The sequence below is a fragment of the Anopheles maculipalpis genome, chromosome 2RL, assembly GCF_943734695.1.
Source record: "Anopheles maculipalpis chromosome 2RL, idAnoMacuDA_375_x, whole genome shotgun sequence".
Lineage (NCBI taxonomy): Eukaryota > Metazoa > Arthropoda > Insecta > Diptera > Culicidae > Anopheles > Anopheles maculipalpis.
The window spans coordinates 80754260-80772207 of record NC_064871.1 but is presented as its reverse complement, the minus strand read 5'-3'; the positions used below and the strand labels follow the sequence as shown (position 1 = coordinate 80772207).

The 17948-nt window shown below is 42.8% G+C and overlaps 2 protein-coding genes across 2 annotated transcripts in view; both read left to right on the top strand.

The window, feature by feature from the left end:
* The window catches only part of LOC126567529 (39S ribosomal protein L35, mitochondrial), a 142005-nt gene that overhangs the window by 55149 nt on the left and 68908 nt on the right, over positions 1-17948 (top strand). The window lies entirely within an intron of this gene.
* The window catches only part of LOC126567876 (putative mediator of RNA polymerase II transcription subunit 26), a 48230-nt gene continuing 32640 nt past the window's right edge, over positions 2359-17948 (top strand). The window contains exon 1 of the mRNA XM_050224218.1: positions 2359-2406. Coding sequence (XP_050080175.1) covers positions 2386-2406 — 21 coding nt within the window. The 5' untranslated portion in view covers positions 2359-2385. The remainder of the gene's footprint in view (positions 2407-17948) is intronic.

The following is a 17948-nucleotide window of genomic DNA, read 5'->3' as shown; positions in this document are numbered from 1 at the left end:
GCAGGTTGCCTTCGAGCGTGCCTTATGGGTGTACACGTTAGGATCGCGTCCCGCTTGCGCCTTTGCCATTCGGTATATGCTCTTCCTAGCCAGCCGCGAAACCGATCGTTGGAGGAATGGATGATGAGCACAGCTCGGTCAAGTGCTGGTGAAGACCTTAGCACACAATCATTTGCATGCATCGCTTTCGTGGTGTCGAATGTGAGCGAGCATTCGTGGCCACTGGTTGACGTTATGTTATTTATTGGCGAAATATTTGCGATCGTTCAAATTAGTGGGGAAGCCCGTTGTTGCATTTAATTGATCTCGTTATAGTGTGCCGGTATTGATTTAATTGATCGATGATTAAATTTCATAAATTCCGCTTGAATTTATGAAATTATCTACCAGCTGTGGAAATTGTAGAATTGCTTGCGCATCGCAATTGATTTGAACGTATAATTTTATTTACTAAAAGGATTTGTTTTTCAAATTTAGTTTAGAGAAAAAGCGAGAAATAAACTGCGAATTAAAATTGGCACAACTTCAATTTAAATTGTCCAGCAAGGGACTAGTTTTGTGTCCGGATAAACGAAGCATTTTTGTTTAAACGGCACTAAACTTCACGCAGCATAAACCGGACTTTCCTGATTATAACTTCTGGAACGGTACAATTACGCCAATCAGGGGGCGTTTTAGAACGCGACATAACTTTCCCTGCAAGGACACGTCAACAGGCAGCTCCAGCCTATTAAATCAACCGCACAGCATGGCCACAATTATGTAAATTGAATCGTGCATAAATTTCTTCGTAAACGTTGCACTCGCCGCACGATGTGTTTTCAATTTTCCGCCACTATCAATCTGACTCGCAGCGGAGCCATTATCGACCTCGACCTATTTTTAACCCCATGCAAAGGCCTTGCAACCACCAATTGGCTCGCTCCTTCTCGCTCTATCAATTCAAATCTCGACATGTCCGCAGCCCGTAATCGTTGTGGCCGAGGCACATTATTTCTACCGGAGTGGCACATGTTACGCGGCTGCTGTACGTACATGTTATCAAAAATGTGTCTACCGCATTATGGTTCCACTCTCCATCGGCACCATATTGAACGTTGAGAAACACTTACAGCCAACGTCGATTTGTCGGTGGTAATGTGTCGCGTCTGTTGGTTCGGTACGGTGTGTGACCTGTTAGCTGCAGGCTGCCAAAACCCGACCGATCCACTAACCCAGTAAAATCGAAGGTGAAAGAAAATAATAACAACAAAAGTGAAGAAAACTCGCTCTGCAAACCATTTGCTTACTGATACGGGCAGAAGAAACACGAGAGCAGTGAAAAGAAGTAGAAAAAAACAAAGAAAAAGAACAGGAAACAGCAACTTGAACCTGTTTTTATCGCAAACGAAAGTGAAAAGAATTGTGCGATAGTGTTTGGTGAAAAAGAAAGAGTTCAAAGAGAAGAAACAAAATACAAAAAAAAAACGTATAAAAAGTTTATATCTTATCTGGGAAGAAGTAAAAAATGAACATAAAATAAAACAAAGCAACGAGACGGTGAAGCCAAACAGCGAAAGAAGAGAATGAAAGTGAAACATAAGTAAACGATAGTGAACTTAATCGTCCATAAGAACATGTCGTTATTTTTCGCTTTGGTGAAGCATTACTTTGAGAGTGAAAAATCGCACTCTCGCAGTAATGATGGAAAGTGAAAATAACGGTTGTCATTTTTAGTGTTCTTCCTGCATTTCAGCTACAGTCGGCAAAGTTTATTAATAGAAGAAAAGAAAATATAAATCAACAAAAAAAAAAAAACGAAACCGAATTTGCAAAATAAGTGCAACCAAGTGCGAGCAACACAGCCGACGGCGACGTTACATGATCGTCATCAACCGTGATCAATACCTTTCCCGAATCAAGTACGGCATCCGATATACGCACCAAGCAGTGTGTGAGTGTAAGCGAGCGAGTGAGCGTGAAAGAGATAAAAAATCGTCCATAATTTTTTGCGTTAATTTTGCGTAATCGTGGAAGTTCGAACCGTGGTCGTCGTGCATATCGGATCATTTCAGGCACCGGGTTGGTAGTCTGTTGTCGGTGTGTGTGTGTGTTGCGAATTTGTAAAATAAAGTCCCGACCAGACCAGTGACAGTGACCAACGACTGGTAAGCAACGAGTACGACCATGAAACAGGCAAATGGTCGAGTGTTCGATCGGAATAAAACCACCGCATACAGCCGGAAGTGAACCGGATCGAGCGTGTCCAGCACGAAAACCCCCCGGGACGTCCCGGAGGGAACCGAGAGCCCTAACTGCAGCGGTTCGCACATCCATCCGGTTCGTCGTGGTGGAAAGCGACGAGAGTGTTCTGAGTCTCGGACCAGACCGGCGTAGCGTGCCTTCATGGCCAACTTATGCAAAAAGGTAAGGAGATTCTTAGTATCTTCGAGCAGGCGATTGGTGGTTTCTTCGTTTTATGGGGAATCGTTTTGCAATCAGCAGTAGGAAAAGTCACAAACTTAACCTTTTGCTGAGGGAGTTTTTTTTTTTTTTTTGGTAAAGATCAGCTGCCTACCACCGAGATAGAAATGGAAAGGAAATCGGCTGGAATTCATTAACGTTTTGGTCCAGTTTTATGCGTCTCGACGACGTGTTGGGTGCTTTAAACCAGATCACAGATAATGCCATCGCGTGCCACCATCGTCTGCATAAGAGTCGTAACCTTTGCCGATGACCGATGGGAGAAGAACCTTGAGGATCTCTAGAACCAGCATGACTGGGCGATTCTAGGCTCCTCTTGGTTGTTCTAATTTGCATTTAGCAGGGAAGTTAACTTTCAAAAAAGTTAATCTCCTAAAATTGTTGACATGGCAGATCATGCTGAAAAATTTAATTTGGTTTATTTGCTTATTGACTAGGAGATGATCAAATCTCATCAACACTGTAATATAAATATAATACCCAGTAGACTTGACCATCAAAGGAGTTTACCAACAATCCTAACAAATGCGATGTTACCAACAATCCTAACAAATACATGTCGGGAATCAAAGATCCTTATTATTGTTCCTTACTTATTGTTCTACTGCAAACATTAATCTTTTAACGAATATCTCCTCAATATTCTTCCTCGGAACAATCGCTAAACAGATGCGTTAGTTGACCTTTCGAACGAGCAACGGTATTTGTTCATCTAAATTAATGCCAAACATCCATTGAATTGACATTTGCAAAGTTGACAAAATCATTCGGTTCACAAAAGCGAAAAGCAAGTAAATCCTGGACCCCCGAAAGTAAGTGAACCGAACCAGAATTCTGCCCACATCCGGGATCTCCCGTGCGTTCTAGGTATCGCCAATGACCGGTTGCGCGCAACGCGTAGCACTGAACCGGTTTCAGGCTCTCGAGCGCAAAACCACTATGCAAACGCCTTGAAGTCGGTGAAGGCAAGGCTGGAAGAGTCATTGGCAAACCACTCTTCAACTAGATTATACGCAGAGGACTGTAGCAGTTTAATGTGAAGGAAAAAGTTCACCTCAAGAGCTGCCGCCGATGGCGTAGTCTCCCTTCTAGCAGATCGTCCTCTTTCCTTCCTTCCTGCCATTGATCGCATTTGGCGCCGCGGTTCGCTGACCTTTTGCTGCGTGCTTTTTTTTGCGAGAGTATCGATTCTACCCACCATCGCCCTCTTAGCTGGGGGCGGATCTAGTGCGCTAAAGATTAAGTGGGGCGTTAATATAAATGTCAATGATTGTAACTCCGCTGCAAGAAGGATGATTATTTCCTGTATTCCTCCCAAAGAGTACTGGAGAAAACGGGGCAAATGCAAAACCACCATGCTGGTGTGATCGTGTCCGAGGGCGGTCTTTGGAACTGTTTCTTTTTTTTGCACGATTATGATGGTAGGTAGATTGATAATCGATTCCGCAGATCGGTAACTGCGTACAGGATGATCGCTGGTCGTCCGAAAATAGACGCAACGGTAACACGGCTAACGACTAATTGAAGTTCACCACCGATGACGGCTGGGGATCGCTTGCGCAAGAGCGCAATTCGCACCCGTACTTACCCCGATTTAGGGTTAGCCGGATGAGTGCCGGTTTTAGTGTGGCGCTATGTAGTCATCGATCCGTTTGCTGACCTTTTCCGTTTTGTCTGAATTCCAAATTCAATTTCGCTCCCGACGTCTTGCTCCAGTGTGGATGTAGTGTCCACAAGATGTCCGAACGGTGATCGGACGATCTTCGGACGTGCGATGGGGGGAGTTTTGGGAAGAGTTTTATGCAATCGAGTGCACCAACTCCAGTTTCCAGTTCCCATCGGGTCCATCCGATCGATGCGTGACCATGGCCAATGAAGCGAACCCAGGATGGAGGTCTGGACACACGATTTAGGACGGACTTAGGACCGGACTCCAACCAATACCACACTGACCGAGTTGCGGCGTACTACGGGCAGGATGAAATACGAGCTCGGTGTAAAGCCCTACTGAATGCGACCTCCATCCATACCGGGGCAAACTAATGCCTCTCCGATGATACCTCGTGATGCCACGTGTTACGTAACGTTATTACCAGCTCACGATCCGCTTTTCTTGTCATGTTTTTTTTTTGTTTCTTTTCTTTTCGCCGGCTTCTCATCTCCTACGCGAGAAGCGCACCGCCAATGTCCAATCCCAATCGTGCCCATCTTTTATCATCGTTTTATGAAGCCCAAATCAGCGCCACACGTTGAAACTTTGCGGGAGGAAGACGCTGGAAGGCTTGGCGGACGAGATGGCTCCGGTCCGAGGCAAACCGTCCGATAGATGCGCATCTCCGTCTCCCGAAAAGTCTCCCCGACCAATATACAAATGTGCGCCCCGGTCTGTCTTTTAAGCTTGCGTAAGTTTAAGCGACTTTTCTTGCTGCGTCATTCTGCTTCGTCTGTGCGACTAAACAGCGAAACCTTTCACTTTGCTTCTCTTCCTTGCTTGGATACAACCATATCCCCCTTTGTAGCATGGGGGAACGTCCAGCAATACAGAACCCGTCCCGAGGGATCCTGGATGCGGGATGTGCAAAAATGTGGTTGACATTTGAGAGGATAGAACCTTGGAGCGGAAAGGAAGTACAGAACACTCGGGGGAAGGTCGCCGACTTTGCTGATCGGTCGTAGCCTCGGTAGAGATGCAAAGGTATCGGTTCTTAACGCTCCGATTCTTTCTCTCGCTCGTCTTGCCTGTTGCCGGTGGTCCTGTGGGTGGTTCTGTGGACTTTTGCTTTCGTGCACAAGAATATTCTTTGTTCTGGTGTGGCGTGTGTCGAACGTGTTCTTGTGGCGGACGGAAAAACGGAGTTGGTGTGCGTGCGTGTGTGCGTGGTTGGAGTTGTTTGGTTTATTCTTGCAAGGTAAGTGAAGTGTTTAGACAAACTCTTCTTAACACTGCCACCATTGATTGCAAGAAATTTTCGTTATTATAGAAAATAATCGATGATGGATTCTCGCTACATTCAATTAGTCGTAAATGGAGAAGGGAAATATTCTCGATTGAAAGATTCAAGAAAAGAAAATATCATGGAAAAGATGTAAAAGAAGATTGATTGGTTGAGAGTATTGTTGATTGATTGCTATCTTATGACTATCTGCTAGTTTCAGTAATGTAATCTTGTTGATCAACGTTTAATTAATTTATTACTTGGTTTGATATAACAGTTTAATGGCTTATACATTTCTCGTGTTGATTTATTTTTAATGAAATATTAAAAATTATATATTACGAAGGTCATGCTCATTTCAAAAAGTTTACTTATATTTTACTTTCAAAATTTTATAATCATCTCTTGTTTCCTAGTGCAGCGTACATCGTAGAGAGCGCCAATATCAATAAAGGAAAATTAAGTTAATATATGTTATCTTGCAATTCATCCTCATTTTAATCCTCAAACACCATAATGCACTCTATCACGATGTTGTCTACCTATGCTATATGCTAATGCTATATCTTAGTATATCTTAATTGTTTGGAAAGTTTAAATACGTTAACAAATATTCCACATCAATGGCACGCGATTCTTCTATTTGTCCTGCTTCTAACGCTGATTTATACAAACGTATTGATTGTTTCGCTATCAATGGTCGCGTATTTTATATAGGCGTGTACGGGTAGGGAATAGTTTAGATCAAATATTCAATACATTAGTAAAAATAACAGTTGTTTATTTCCACTACCGGTTCATGACTGCCGGCATATCTTGTCAGAGGGTGCTATTTGTTTAATAATACTTTAATGATAAAAACAGAATTTTTAATTTAAAAAAGTGCAGGAACACGATTTAAAATTATTTAATTCTAATATTACAGCTGATTGCCGTATGATTCGAAAAGGGCGTGTTTAAAATTGAATATAACAATTTATTTATCGATTTTCTCCTCAATTGTTTTGACACTCTCATAACAAGTAACAAATGTGCACCATTTCCTGTCCATCTGGTTGTCACCGATTTTCATGCCAGCTGGACACACTCACACACATTACCCTGTATCGCTATCGAATCAGCTAATTGAATCTCATTTCCTTCCAATCATCAGCCGGTGACGGTGTACTATTACGTGCTCTCTTAGGAACACAAGAGTGACCTGCTAGCGAAAAAACGCCCGATTCTCTATTCGTGCTAACGCTGCAAAGCGACCAGACTCCTAGATTTCCTGTTGCACAATGCAGTGCGAAGTCGTAACGCCTCTTCATATCATATTCCGTACATCATCGCCAGCTCAGTTGAGCATGGTACGATTAAAAACATCAATTAAAATCGATCGTGCACCCAGGTCGAGACTTTGAACAGAAAAAAGCCTGCCCACCTTGGTTTATGTGCTTTTGCTATCAGACTGCAAAAGACGGATACATAAATAGACTGTTTATAAATATGTTTGCTGTTAGCGGGCTTGCATTAGCTTGTACCTTTCCGTAACGATAACATGCAACGCCTCACCTTTACCACGTTTTGGGTGTTGTGTAAAGTGAGTGTGAAGTGTGTTCTTGCATTTTCCTACCTGTGTCGGTGTACCATTTGAACGACAATAAGGAACAAACATGCCCACAAACCGATCGATCGATTGGTTCGATTGCTAACCGATCGACTAGATAAAGTGTTCTTGTTAAGGATAAGGGTAGGCATTATGTTTCTTTTTTATCCACCTGCTCGTGGGCTAGATCCGTAAACAACTGACCGCTTGTCCTGCTCGTTTTACGACCAACGGAAAGCAGCAACAGCAACTAGGCGTTAACAATTTCCTACCCCACCGTGACAAAAGCGCACCGTGGAACGAATATTGCTTCTTGTTCATCATCGGTCGCAAAAACCCAACTGCCTGCGGCCCAGACGGGCTTGGGCTGTGACAACGTACCAAAGCGCGGGGATTTCGGGCCTGAAGTTTAGCAGTTTTTACTTGTTTCAAAGTCAACATGCATTATATGTTTGCTAGCGCACAAAAGTCAATCGTAACGAATGTGCATTTGTGTTTCCTTCGCTTACGCGTACTGTAGCTGTCGTGGGCCGGATAATGAATGGGCGCATCAAAATGGCAAATGAATTGATTTCGGTATGTATCGTGCGGACGTGCCGCGCACCACTTGTAAAGTTTCCGCACGGTTTGGGAAGCGCATTTATAGCGCGCACTAGCGCCGAAAGGTACGAAAGACTTCAACGAGCGACTATCGGCCGGCAAGCGACGAACCCGCTGTGTGTTCAAAAATATTCACTTTTAATATGAAACTGGCGTGTGGATCAGTGGCGAGTAAAAGAAGAAGAAAACCGACATCTAAGGCGTAAGCAGGCGCACAGTGGTGAACTCGACACACACTCGTTATTATTATTGCTATTTTGCATTGCGAATTTCACCATTGAACCGTGAAACGACACACCACAAACCGTGTCCGAAAACAAGCTGTATTGAATACGCTTAAGTGTGTGCATTTGTGTGGGTTATGTTACAGAGGATTATACCCATATTTCCCCCCGTGGCTACTGCTAACATATACACCTCACACATGTCTTGTTTTATGATAGGGGCGTCTTTTTTTTGTGTATGATCTTTTTCAAACGCGATCAGCCCAGACGCCGCTGCGAATGATCGCGCCTTAGGCCGGGGGTGCGTTTGTAATGTTCAAGTGCAAGAAGTGAAATTACTTTCCATTTTCGTCTGTTCACATTGTTTGCATACAGCCGGGGTAAGCGGGGTCAGAGAAGGGGCCCCTCTCATCACACAAAGGCTGGGTAAGCTGCTAGTTTTGCATCATTAAAATTGGCTCCCGTTTGGAATTCATTCCGTCGAATAATGACCACAGCTGGGCTGGATTAATTTTTTTGTTATTGTATTGCTATTATTGTGTGCCGCTTGTCTCCGTACTTAGCAAGGTTTTGAGTTTTTGCTGCTGAGCTACATTTTATTGCACTGTTATACATTCCATGATGTTTGGATATTGTTCGTTGGTGATCTGCAAACTTCCGTTTTTCTGTATGAGAAATTAATTAGAGCATGGTACAAGGGACACACTGTCACATACAAATAATTAACTAAAATCGTTTTCTTAATGTTGTAAGTAATATATTCGATGAAACAAATGTATTCAATCGTCACAGATCATTGTGTCAAAGATGATCCTCGCCACGTGATCCATTATCTTCTTGATTCGTTCTACGAAGCACGTGTCGTAGACAATGTCAGGTCGGCTATATTTCTTCAAGAAACACAAGCCGTGCAATGACGCATCATAGTAAAAACAAAATACGCAGATGCTTGGAGTCCCGAGCGTAGTAGCCCTGAAAGTCTTCAAAATTCAAAATGCCTCCAACTTCATAAGGAACCTTGTGCAGGGGACATTATGTACTATCCAAAATATATGTATACATTTCACGTATAAGAAAACTATACGAAAATACCATCCAAGATGTCAAAAAACGACTTTATATATTTATTCTTCTACAATGATAAGATCAGATTTTTTGACCTAAAACTTTATCTATTCCTTCAATTGTTAACAGCAGTCGGTCGAAATTCCCAGCCAAAGGTATCATACGTCTCATTAGTAGCATTCACGTCAAGATAATTCAAATTGGATTAAAATTCGAAAAATTAGACATACTTCATTCTGTTCCCAGCCATTCCTTCAATCTGCTTAGTAACGCAATTCTCTGCATCAAAGCTCAAATATTCCACACTTCCTGGTTGCGACCCTGCCCAATGTCAGCAGAACGCAGTTACTGTTGTCCTTCAGTACCGCAGTCTCTTCTGCTCTCGATTGTTCTGTCCAGCAAGTCCGTTTCCCTTCACCGAATTTTGATTTTCGAGCAAAAACGGTTCTCATTAGTTTCATCCACACCTCCGTCTACAATGAATCGGGTTGATTTTTGCGATCTCACGCGGCTTACTACTGGGCGCATTTTGCGCACACCTTTTGACTTTGCGCCCAAGAATCCAAATCAACCCCCGGAGACACCGCCTTTCGGCATCACGAACGAGTGCTAACGATTGGGGGGGGGGGGGGGGGGGGGGGGTACACGCTATGTATTTGTGTGTTTACATGGGCGGGTGGTGAATTACTTTTCCTTTTTTTTCTGCGCCGCGCTTCAACCCGTAGTTAACCTCGACCAAGAGACGGGCTGGTTCCTCCCGTTTGAGATTAAGAACAGGAATTAATGTGGTTCGCGCCCGCGGATCGAACGTGCGAACGCTTAGCAACACGCTTGTTTGGTTGTGGTTCAAGGCGATCCTTTTTTCCTGCTGTCTGTTGTTGCTTGGTTTTTTTTTTTTTTGTGTTGGAAATGTTTTGCGCTTGGTGCGATGTAGGCAAAACAATCAAGGCCGTCCCTTTTGCTAGTGGTACTGCTACTGGAGACCCTCCCGACAGCTGGACCTTTGTAGGCTGCTGCTGGGCATTGCTGGGTCACACGACTTTATGAGGAAATGTGACGCCAATTCGATCGGACGCATCGGGACCAATGTTGGGCTTTTGTTGGGTACTGCCGTGACACTAAGGGCGGTACACTTCGTGAGCGAAGGCGTTTACAGTGACGCAAACAGACATGTAAATCTCACTTCGGTTTTGGTGCAATACGAACACCGCTCAAAGCTCATTGAAAATAATAAATTGATGCTTGGTTTGCTTGAGGCTAGATTATCCATTTTGCTTTAATTCGTGTTCATTTTGGTGATGAACTACTGAAATAAGTTCTAGTTTATTCCACGTTGTCATTGTCAAAATGACCGGCAATTGCTGCTAGAACGAACAATGTAAAAATGAAATATTAATATTAAGACTTACTGATAAAATATGTATGACTGTAAATACAAACAAAACATTCTACTCCTTTCCGTAATCGTTTCTGTTCACTTCATCAAAGTCTTAGTCGACTATGTCGACTAAGTCAATTCCTGTCAAATGAGTGCTATAAAAAATAAGTAAAATGAGAACAAAACAATCAATCATTATGTAAAGTATGTATATATCAGATGTAATGACTTCCTGAAAGAATAAATTGGCAAATAGGCAACTTTCTAACAATAAATAAGGAAAACAAAACTGTACCACAAACATCACAGAGAAACCTTTAAGCCCAGGCCCCCGAGTTCACATTCTCCTCTAAATGATAAGAATCTGCTATTATCTAACTGCCTTGCAGCACGTGAAAGAGCATGTGAAAGGTTGTCTGACTGGGTAGGCGAAGGTTCGAAGGAAACAAACCCTAAACACACCACAGCAAACAAATACCATATCAGCAACAATGATTGCCAGGGTCGGTAGAATCCGATCACAAACCATTTATCTCCGGTGTTCCAATTATCCTCTAGCCGGCAGTACGTATATTATTACACCCCACCGACAAGGGTGACCCGCATATTTCACCTGGCAAGAATCAAATTTTTCCCAGCTAAAGTAGAAGGGAGTTGGTGCCACGGGGATTAGGAAAAGAAAATGCGACACAAACGTCTATAGATCACTTCACTCGACTTTAGGTATAGCTCCAGCGGCTGCTCTAGTACACGAACCTATCGATCATTCATGTTTCTCCTCGGGCAACTTACCCTCTCGCTTACCCCTTACCCTTTACCCAATAAACACACACAATGACTCTAATCGTGGCCAATAAATCTTCATCCCTTTGGCGCATAGGTAAGCCACCACCCTTCGGCAATCCCTAGCAATTTCCGTGAGATATGTAGATTGAAATATATTGCTAATTGAATTGTACAATGTTTTGCGGCAATTTTTCAGCTCGCACTTTTTTTTTTGATGATATAATAACGTTTTTCGGTCGACGGTCGATATATCCCTCGCGCTGCCAGTGTCGTGACGCGTTGTCTGCTGGACCAGCGTTTGGCATTTTGGTTTGTCGTTTAGATAGACGTGTTTATTTTATGTTTCTTTTTCTTTTCTCTTCTGCCGTCTGTCTACACCACAAAACGCGGTTTTCCAAACTGCATTCTCGTTGATAGTCACCAAAGCCTTTACACGGGCTTGTGCTCGAGGGCGATAAAATGGCCTCGTACGATCGTTTGCAGTTGCTCAAATTCATCGTTGTAATTATCGTATCATAGCGCTGAACGTTTTCGGCCGATCAAGAAACCTTCTAATTGGCCACTGACCACTAAAACGAGCGTCAACTAAACGACCGGCAGTCTCCCTTGGCTTGGCAAACACGAACACACCACGCGTCAAGTGGTGTACAAGATTAGTGAAAGTCTTCCAGCAGCAAGCTAACCAGCTTGGCTCGGTATAGTCCGGGCGGGTCGACTAGAAATTCGTGCCTTATGTCCAACGCCCAGTTCCACCTAGACGGTGTTTACGGTGTGTACATAGTAAAGCGGGAGGTTACGAATTAGCCCATGGCCAGCGCTGCATGTTGCTCCAGATCGGTTCTGTATAGAGTGGTTAACGCCATTTACGCCAGCCTAGTGCGGAAATAGTTCACATTCAAAAAAGAAGGCAAATATGCTTAGCAAGTGTGAAGGTGTCTGTAGGTCCTCGGGTCTCTCAGTGAGGAAAGGTATCGTATCGTGTCAATTAATGCGGTGTCCACACACGAGCAACTACATTTCATTGTAATTTCGAGGGCTCGAAACTCCGATCCAATTACTTCTATTTGAACTAGCCGCATAGAAAAAAAAGGGGGCAGAACATAAGTCATGCTGAGCAGTCGGAAACTTCTTTGGCTTAAGAAATACCCACCTACCTGCGTTGATTCGTAGTTCACGCCTTGTATCATTCAAATGAGCTTATGCAATCGATCCACAGAAAAGGAAAGGAACTGTATGGTCGATTCTAAAGCCGATCCACGATCGATAGACTCACACACGGTTTTCACTACCGGTTGCACTACTTAAATGCCCGCCCGTTTTCTTAAGAGGTGTTTAAACCGAAGGATTAAATTCTTAAGCACTAGCACACGGTACAGTACGGCCCTTTTTCGATCGTGTCTTAAATTGGATTAATCTTGTACCACACAAAAAGGCACTAAGTATCGAAAGGAACTCACCGATCCGATTGGCATAAGTGACCTCGCGCAAATCCGGTAGTCGCATTATACGCCCTACCGCCGAACGTCCACTCTACGGTGGGTAATTAAACTCCGTACAGCACATGTTGCTGATGTCTTGATTTTATGGCGCAGGCGTAACCATCCACTGACGTTTCGAAGGCATTGGGTCAGTCGGACGGTTGACAGACAGCTAACAGAGCGGTTGCACTGTGCTGGCAAGCAAAGTAAACAGTATTCATCCGGTCGGTCCGGTGTGGTAGTAGTACCCGATCGCGCACTAGGTCAAAGGTGGAACTGCACGAATTGGAAGTCAATTTTAGCGCCCTCGAGCAATTGAGCGATTGAATCGCGCCACCAAAGGGGATGGCCGGTCTTCGTGATTGATGCAGTGATTTTGTTGGGCGACCTGATTGAGATGAAGGGTCAATCTCCACCCAGTCGAGTCAGCGTGTCAGGGTAAAAGCAGATCGAAAGCAAATTAAACCATTTACCGGTAGAAGGTTTTGGGGAGTTTGGGACTGGACTGGTGCTGTTAACGGACGGTATATAATTAGTTCGAGGTGTTGATGGGGTTAGTGCGAAAATGTGAACATCAGCTTCTTGCCAAGGGGACTAATTGAACGTGAATTAGGTTCTGGAGAAGAAGTCGGTGTTTTGTCAATTTTTTTAGCAACACGCACACACACGGGTTTCAACACTATTTGCTTAGGGTAATGTGCTCGAGGCGACAGTTTAAAATTAATTGTGACCTCTTGGGTAAATGGTTGTTAATAGCTATTGAACAACTATTATACTGTTGGTATTCCATTGGTTAGATCCAAGGTAGCAGATTAGAGATATACATTTCTGGTGTTTTTGTCAATTAATATTAAAAAAAACTAACTATTACTAAACAGGACAAGCGTATTTGCAAATCCAAATGGATTCCTCTAGCACAATTTTTCAGAAAACAAATCACAACACGGCAGATAAATACACAGTATAGATGAAACATCTGCCAGATTGAGGAAATTCAAATATTTATTATTATGGAGCTTCAATCATTCGTAAAATTCTCACCAATCAGCCCTTTCAATACCTCAAATACGTTTTTCAAATCCTAAAATACAATAAATCATTCTCGTGACGGTTGATAAATTGCGTCCATTACCATGAGTTGATACGCTCATTATCTGTTTATGGGTGCCATTTTACGCGAAATAAAACGATGGTTTCCTATCAATGTATTACTTTCGGGGGTTATGCTCTCTCTCCCCCTGTCTTTCAGCCACTTTTTGTTCCTTCCTTTCTGTCTGCCTGTCTGCACTGCCACTTGCACGTTTGCTGCTTCAGGTGGCATCACTTTCACTTTCACCGCACACGACGGGGCTTTGCCGAACGGGTGCAATGAATGAGCAAGCAAATCATCACACCAATAATAACAATCATTCATCGAAGATCAAACAATCGGCAAGTCGGACGAGCTTTGTGTGATGGTGCAAAAAAAAACCAAAAGGAGTGCTACATTTTACCGCCATTTTTTTTTGTCCTGGACTGGTAAAACGTGAGAGTTTTGCCAAAAAATTTCCAAACCAACCAACCGATGGGCTGCGCCGTTGCTTGATTAGTGCAACAGCAGGAACTCAACGCACTGAAGCAGCACGATCAGTGGTTTTTTTGTGTAAAGGGAAATTCAGGAAAAGATAAACAAAAGTAACAATCAATTCATCATGGTCCGTCTGGATGGTTACAGTTAGTATATGCTCGTAGACGATCATCGCAAACGCAACCGATTGTGATTGAACTTTTTCATTTCACTTTATGATACCATACCATGAAGATGCAATCGATTGTGAAAGTGTGCAAAAATCGCAGTCGACCACGGACGACTGGGGAAGTTCTGGCTGTGCCTTTTCCGGAGTTTAATTGAAAGAAAAAGGGTGCCTCGATTGTCATTCGTGATGACATTTCACAAACGAGATGTCCTTTTGCACTTTGCCTTATTTCATAGCACTTTGATAGCATCATTTAGAACGCGACCTAGCTTATGCTAGCTGTTTGTGTAATCTTAAGCCGGATATTGAAGCGATTTATTTAAACCAGTTGTCTGGTTCTGGTCTGGTAGTATAAATTAATGCCAAGTAACATTAAGCTGAGCACCATGAACATCATCAACCTGCCCAGTGCTATTAAATATGGCATTTTATTTCAACCATTTATTGAATGGCTCATTTTCACTTTATCGCTTTCCTCGTTCGATTTCGACGGTGCTGATCGTTCTATCAGCACAACCTGCTCTGTGGACAGTGAAGCACGGATAGTAATCAAAAAAGGTTAACTACCGTCCTTCGAGCTTACAGAGTTCGGAGACAATTATTGGGAGTGATTTATGGATTCGGAAATGTGCGAATTTGTTTATTATGCGTTTGTCCCTGATCGTTAGCACTTTTTATAGATCAATTCTTCATGGCGAAAAACGTTTATGTGGTTATAAATCTAAGAAGTAATTGTGTAGAAGGATGTAAACTGATGTTTGCAATTATTTTCCAATTGAACTGACAGTATTATTCATTTGAATTAATGAGGCTAAAAAATATAGTTCATTTATAGTTCATTCGTTCAATCTTTTATCATTCCAAGAGCACAAAGGTAAACTATGAACTATGAACTTGCTATAATTTAATATAATTCCTATCCAAGAAATCCATACTCATCCTAAGAATAATTTATTTTATTGTAAATTTTATTGATTGTAAATAATTGTATATTGGAATACGGCATTGAGCCATAATATAAGAAATAAAAGAAATATTTTAAATTTTATAATTAGTCTGCCTTACATAAAATTAATTTGCTTCTATAAAATTTGATTCTACACTGTTTAAACAAAAAAAACAAACAAGGAAGTAAAATACTGAGGAACAATGAGATCAGATTTGTTTACTTTTTCAACCTTGCCACCGCTATTATCTAACAAATTTCCCTCTCTCTCTCTCACCCACTGTGCCCCTCTTTGCACACTATGGATTGCACTTGAAGGTGGTAGCCACTGTAGAGGGCTTCATTCACTCCACCCGTATTGAGGTTGGCCATGGTCGATCGGTGCGTCGGAAAAGTATTGAAAGCAGGACACCGACCGCACCGACAAAACTGGTCCGATTGCAAATATCGTGCCCGATCGTATGGGGCTGGCCACCGAACAAACCCCCTGCCAGTCGTCCCCTCTACGAATGCGATATAGTGCAGTGTCGTGTATGGCCCCGTTTGTCACGTTCACTCTGTTAATAGATGACGCGAACGGAGACGAAACGGGGGTCCTGTTGTGTGGAGGATGGAAAATCATGTGTGCACACTTCACTGTCCGATTCCACCACCAGTGAAGGAAACCGAAAAAATCAACATACCCACCCGCACCCGCCCACCAGGTGGCGCCACTAACTCTTAGTCAACATCGCCAACTTGCTATAAAAATAGAGAAGGAAAAAAAAGTAGTGCTCACCAAGTGCGCATGGTAATGGATAGAGAAAATGGCAAACTTTTGTGTGTGTGAGTGTGTATGTGTAACGACCGTTTGCGGTACAATCTCAAATGGGAAAACCCGCAAATAGAGCAAATAGAAAGAAAACACATCGCATTGAAATGTGTAACAAACAGTAGTGCCTGATGGAAAGAAAGACACATGATCGGATTGGTCTGGTTGATCCCATTTGAGGAATACTAAACAAGAAGACTGACGTAGACCAGGATACTCTTTAGGGAGCTGTGATCAATAGGCAGCCCCAACGGCCACGGGCTTCCAAACTGTGCGGCCTCTCACCCCCAATCGATCGACATGTATAATCACGTTTTATATTATTTATATTTGCAACAAGGTCCAGCGGTTTTCTTGGTGACAACGGAAAGACAAAAAAGCCGTTTAAATGTAACTTTACTTGCCTCCCACCTTGCGCAAACGGGCAGCAGACACTCCCCGGAAGGGCGAACACACGCGAGAGGACTCATTACATAAATACGCTATTACGATACATGTGTTTTATTATTATTATTGCCCATGTGTTGCCGAAACGATGGGAAAAGTGCAATGAGATTCGCACAGCCAGCGGTTGAAGGGTGGTGTGGGCAACTGTGTGGTCAGATTCACTGATCACTGATCGGTACCGGGTGGTCTGGCGTGTGAGTGCCCGGGAGCAAGCTCGTTTAGCATTAGACGGTTGCGTTAGAAGCGTACGGTGGTGCCACAGTTATGACAGCCAACCAGTTGACAAAGTCGAGTGGGCTGATAAAGGAAATGGGCCCGTTTTACATTGTTGCTCTAGGCACTAGTGACATTTTGTTTTATGGATAGTGAAAATTATATTCGACACGAAAGGAAATGAAGTTTTTTTAAACGTTGATTAATTAATCGAATGACAACCAAACGTGCTCAGTGTCTAGAAAAAAGGATTGGATAGAATTTAGTTTTGGAAACTTTTTACAAGCCTTCTTAGAGCTGCCACGTCAAGAAGACTTGGGCTTCCTAGACATATTTTGCATGTTGCTGGATAATGAGTACTGCTAATCGGGTCCTAATGAGAAATAATACGTAATTTGTTAGCTTAGCAAAGTTTTTAAGAACTAGTACAATGATTACTCAAAAACTTAACTTAATAACTTCACTTAAGATTTAGAATTTTAAAACAAACAATGGAAATTTAAATAATCATGGTGCTGTGTAGATTCTGCTGATTTATTCGTGCTGAGCTCTGTATCAACAAGAGGTCAGTTCACACCTCCAATACGATCACTTTTACACGATAAAAACACAGGCTTGTCGATCGAAAGAAGCACCACAATTAGCAATAAATACACTACTTAAAATACCACATGAATTTTAGGTTGACGCGTACCAACTGTGACTTAGAAATTAATTGTTCTTCTAAGAATATTTATGATGTTTTTCTGCAGTTCATTCAGTAAAAGGAACCATGGACTTTCCTTGCTTCTTTACGGATTTCATGAGCTATTTATTACAAATGTTATCATATTAAGCTTCAATTCACATTCAAATCGCTATCCTGCAAAGCACTTGCTGTGTCCTCGTCAAGATAGCAATTTAGCAACCTTCTCACCTGGCCCTTGCGCACATACTTCCTACCCAGTTGGTCCGCTTTAATCATATCGAATTAACCACAAACCAACCATTTTCAATGTGGGGTTCGCAAAACGAACAAAAGCAAAAGCAGCCTCATCGGGTATTGCGACACATCGTTCCTTGTTCCGATCGGTGCCTCAAACGCTGGATGTGTGGCAACAATTCTCTCGGGCTATCATTTAGCCGCGGTTGGTTCTGGGCAACCCTTCAACCCTCGTTACCTAAATACGACACCTCGAATTAACCCCGTGCCCTGAACGAGTTCGACCCCTCCCCGCACAACCCGCTGCTGCTGGAAGTTAGTTCTGTAAGCATGCAAATCGAATCGATAATGTCGA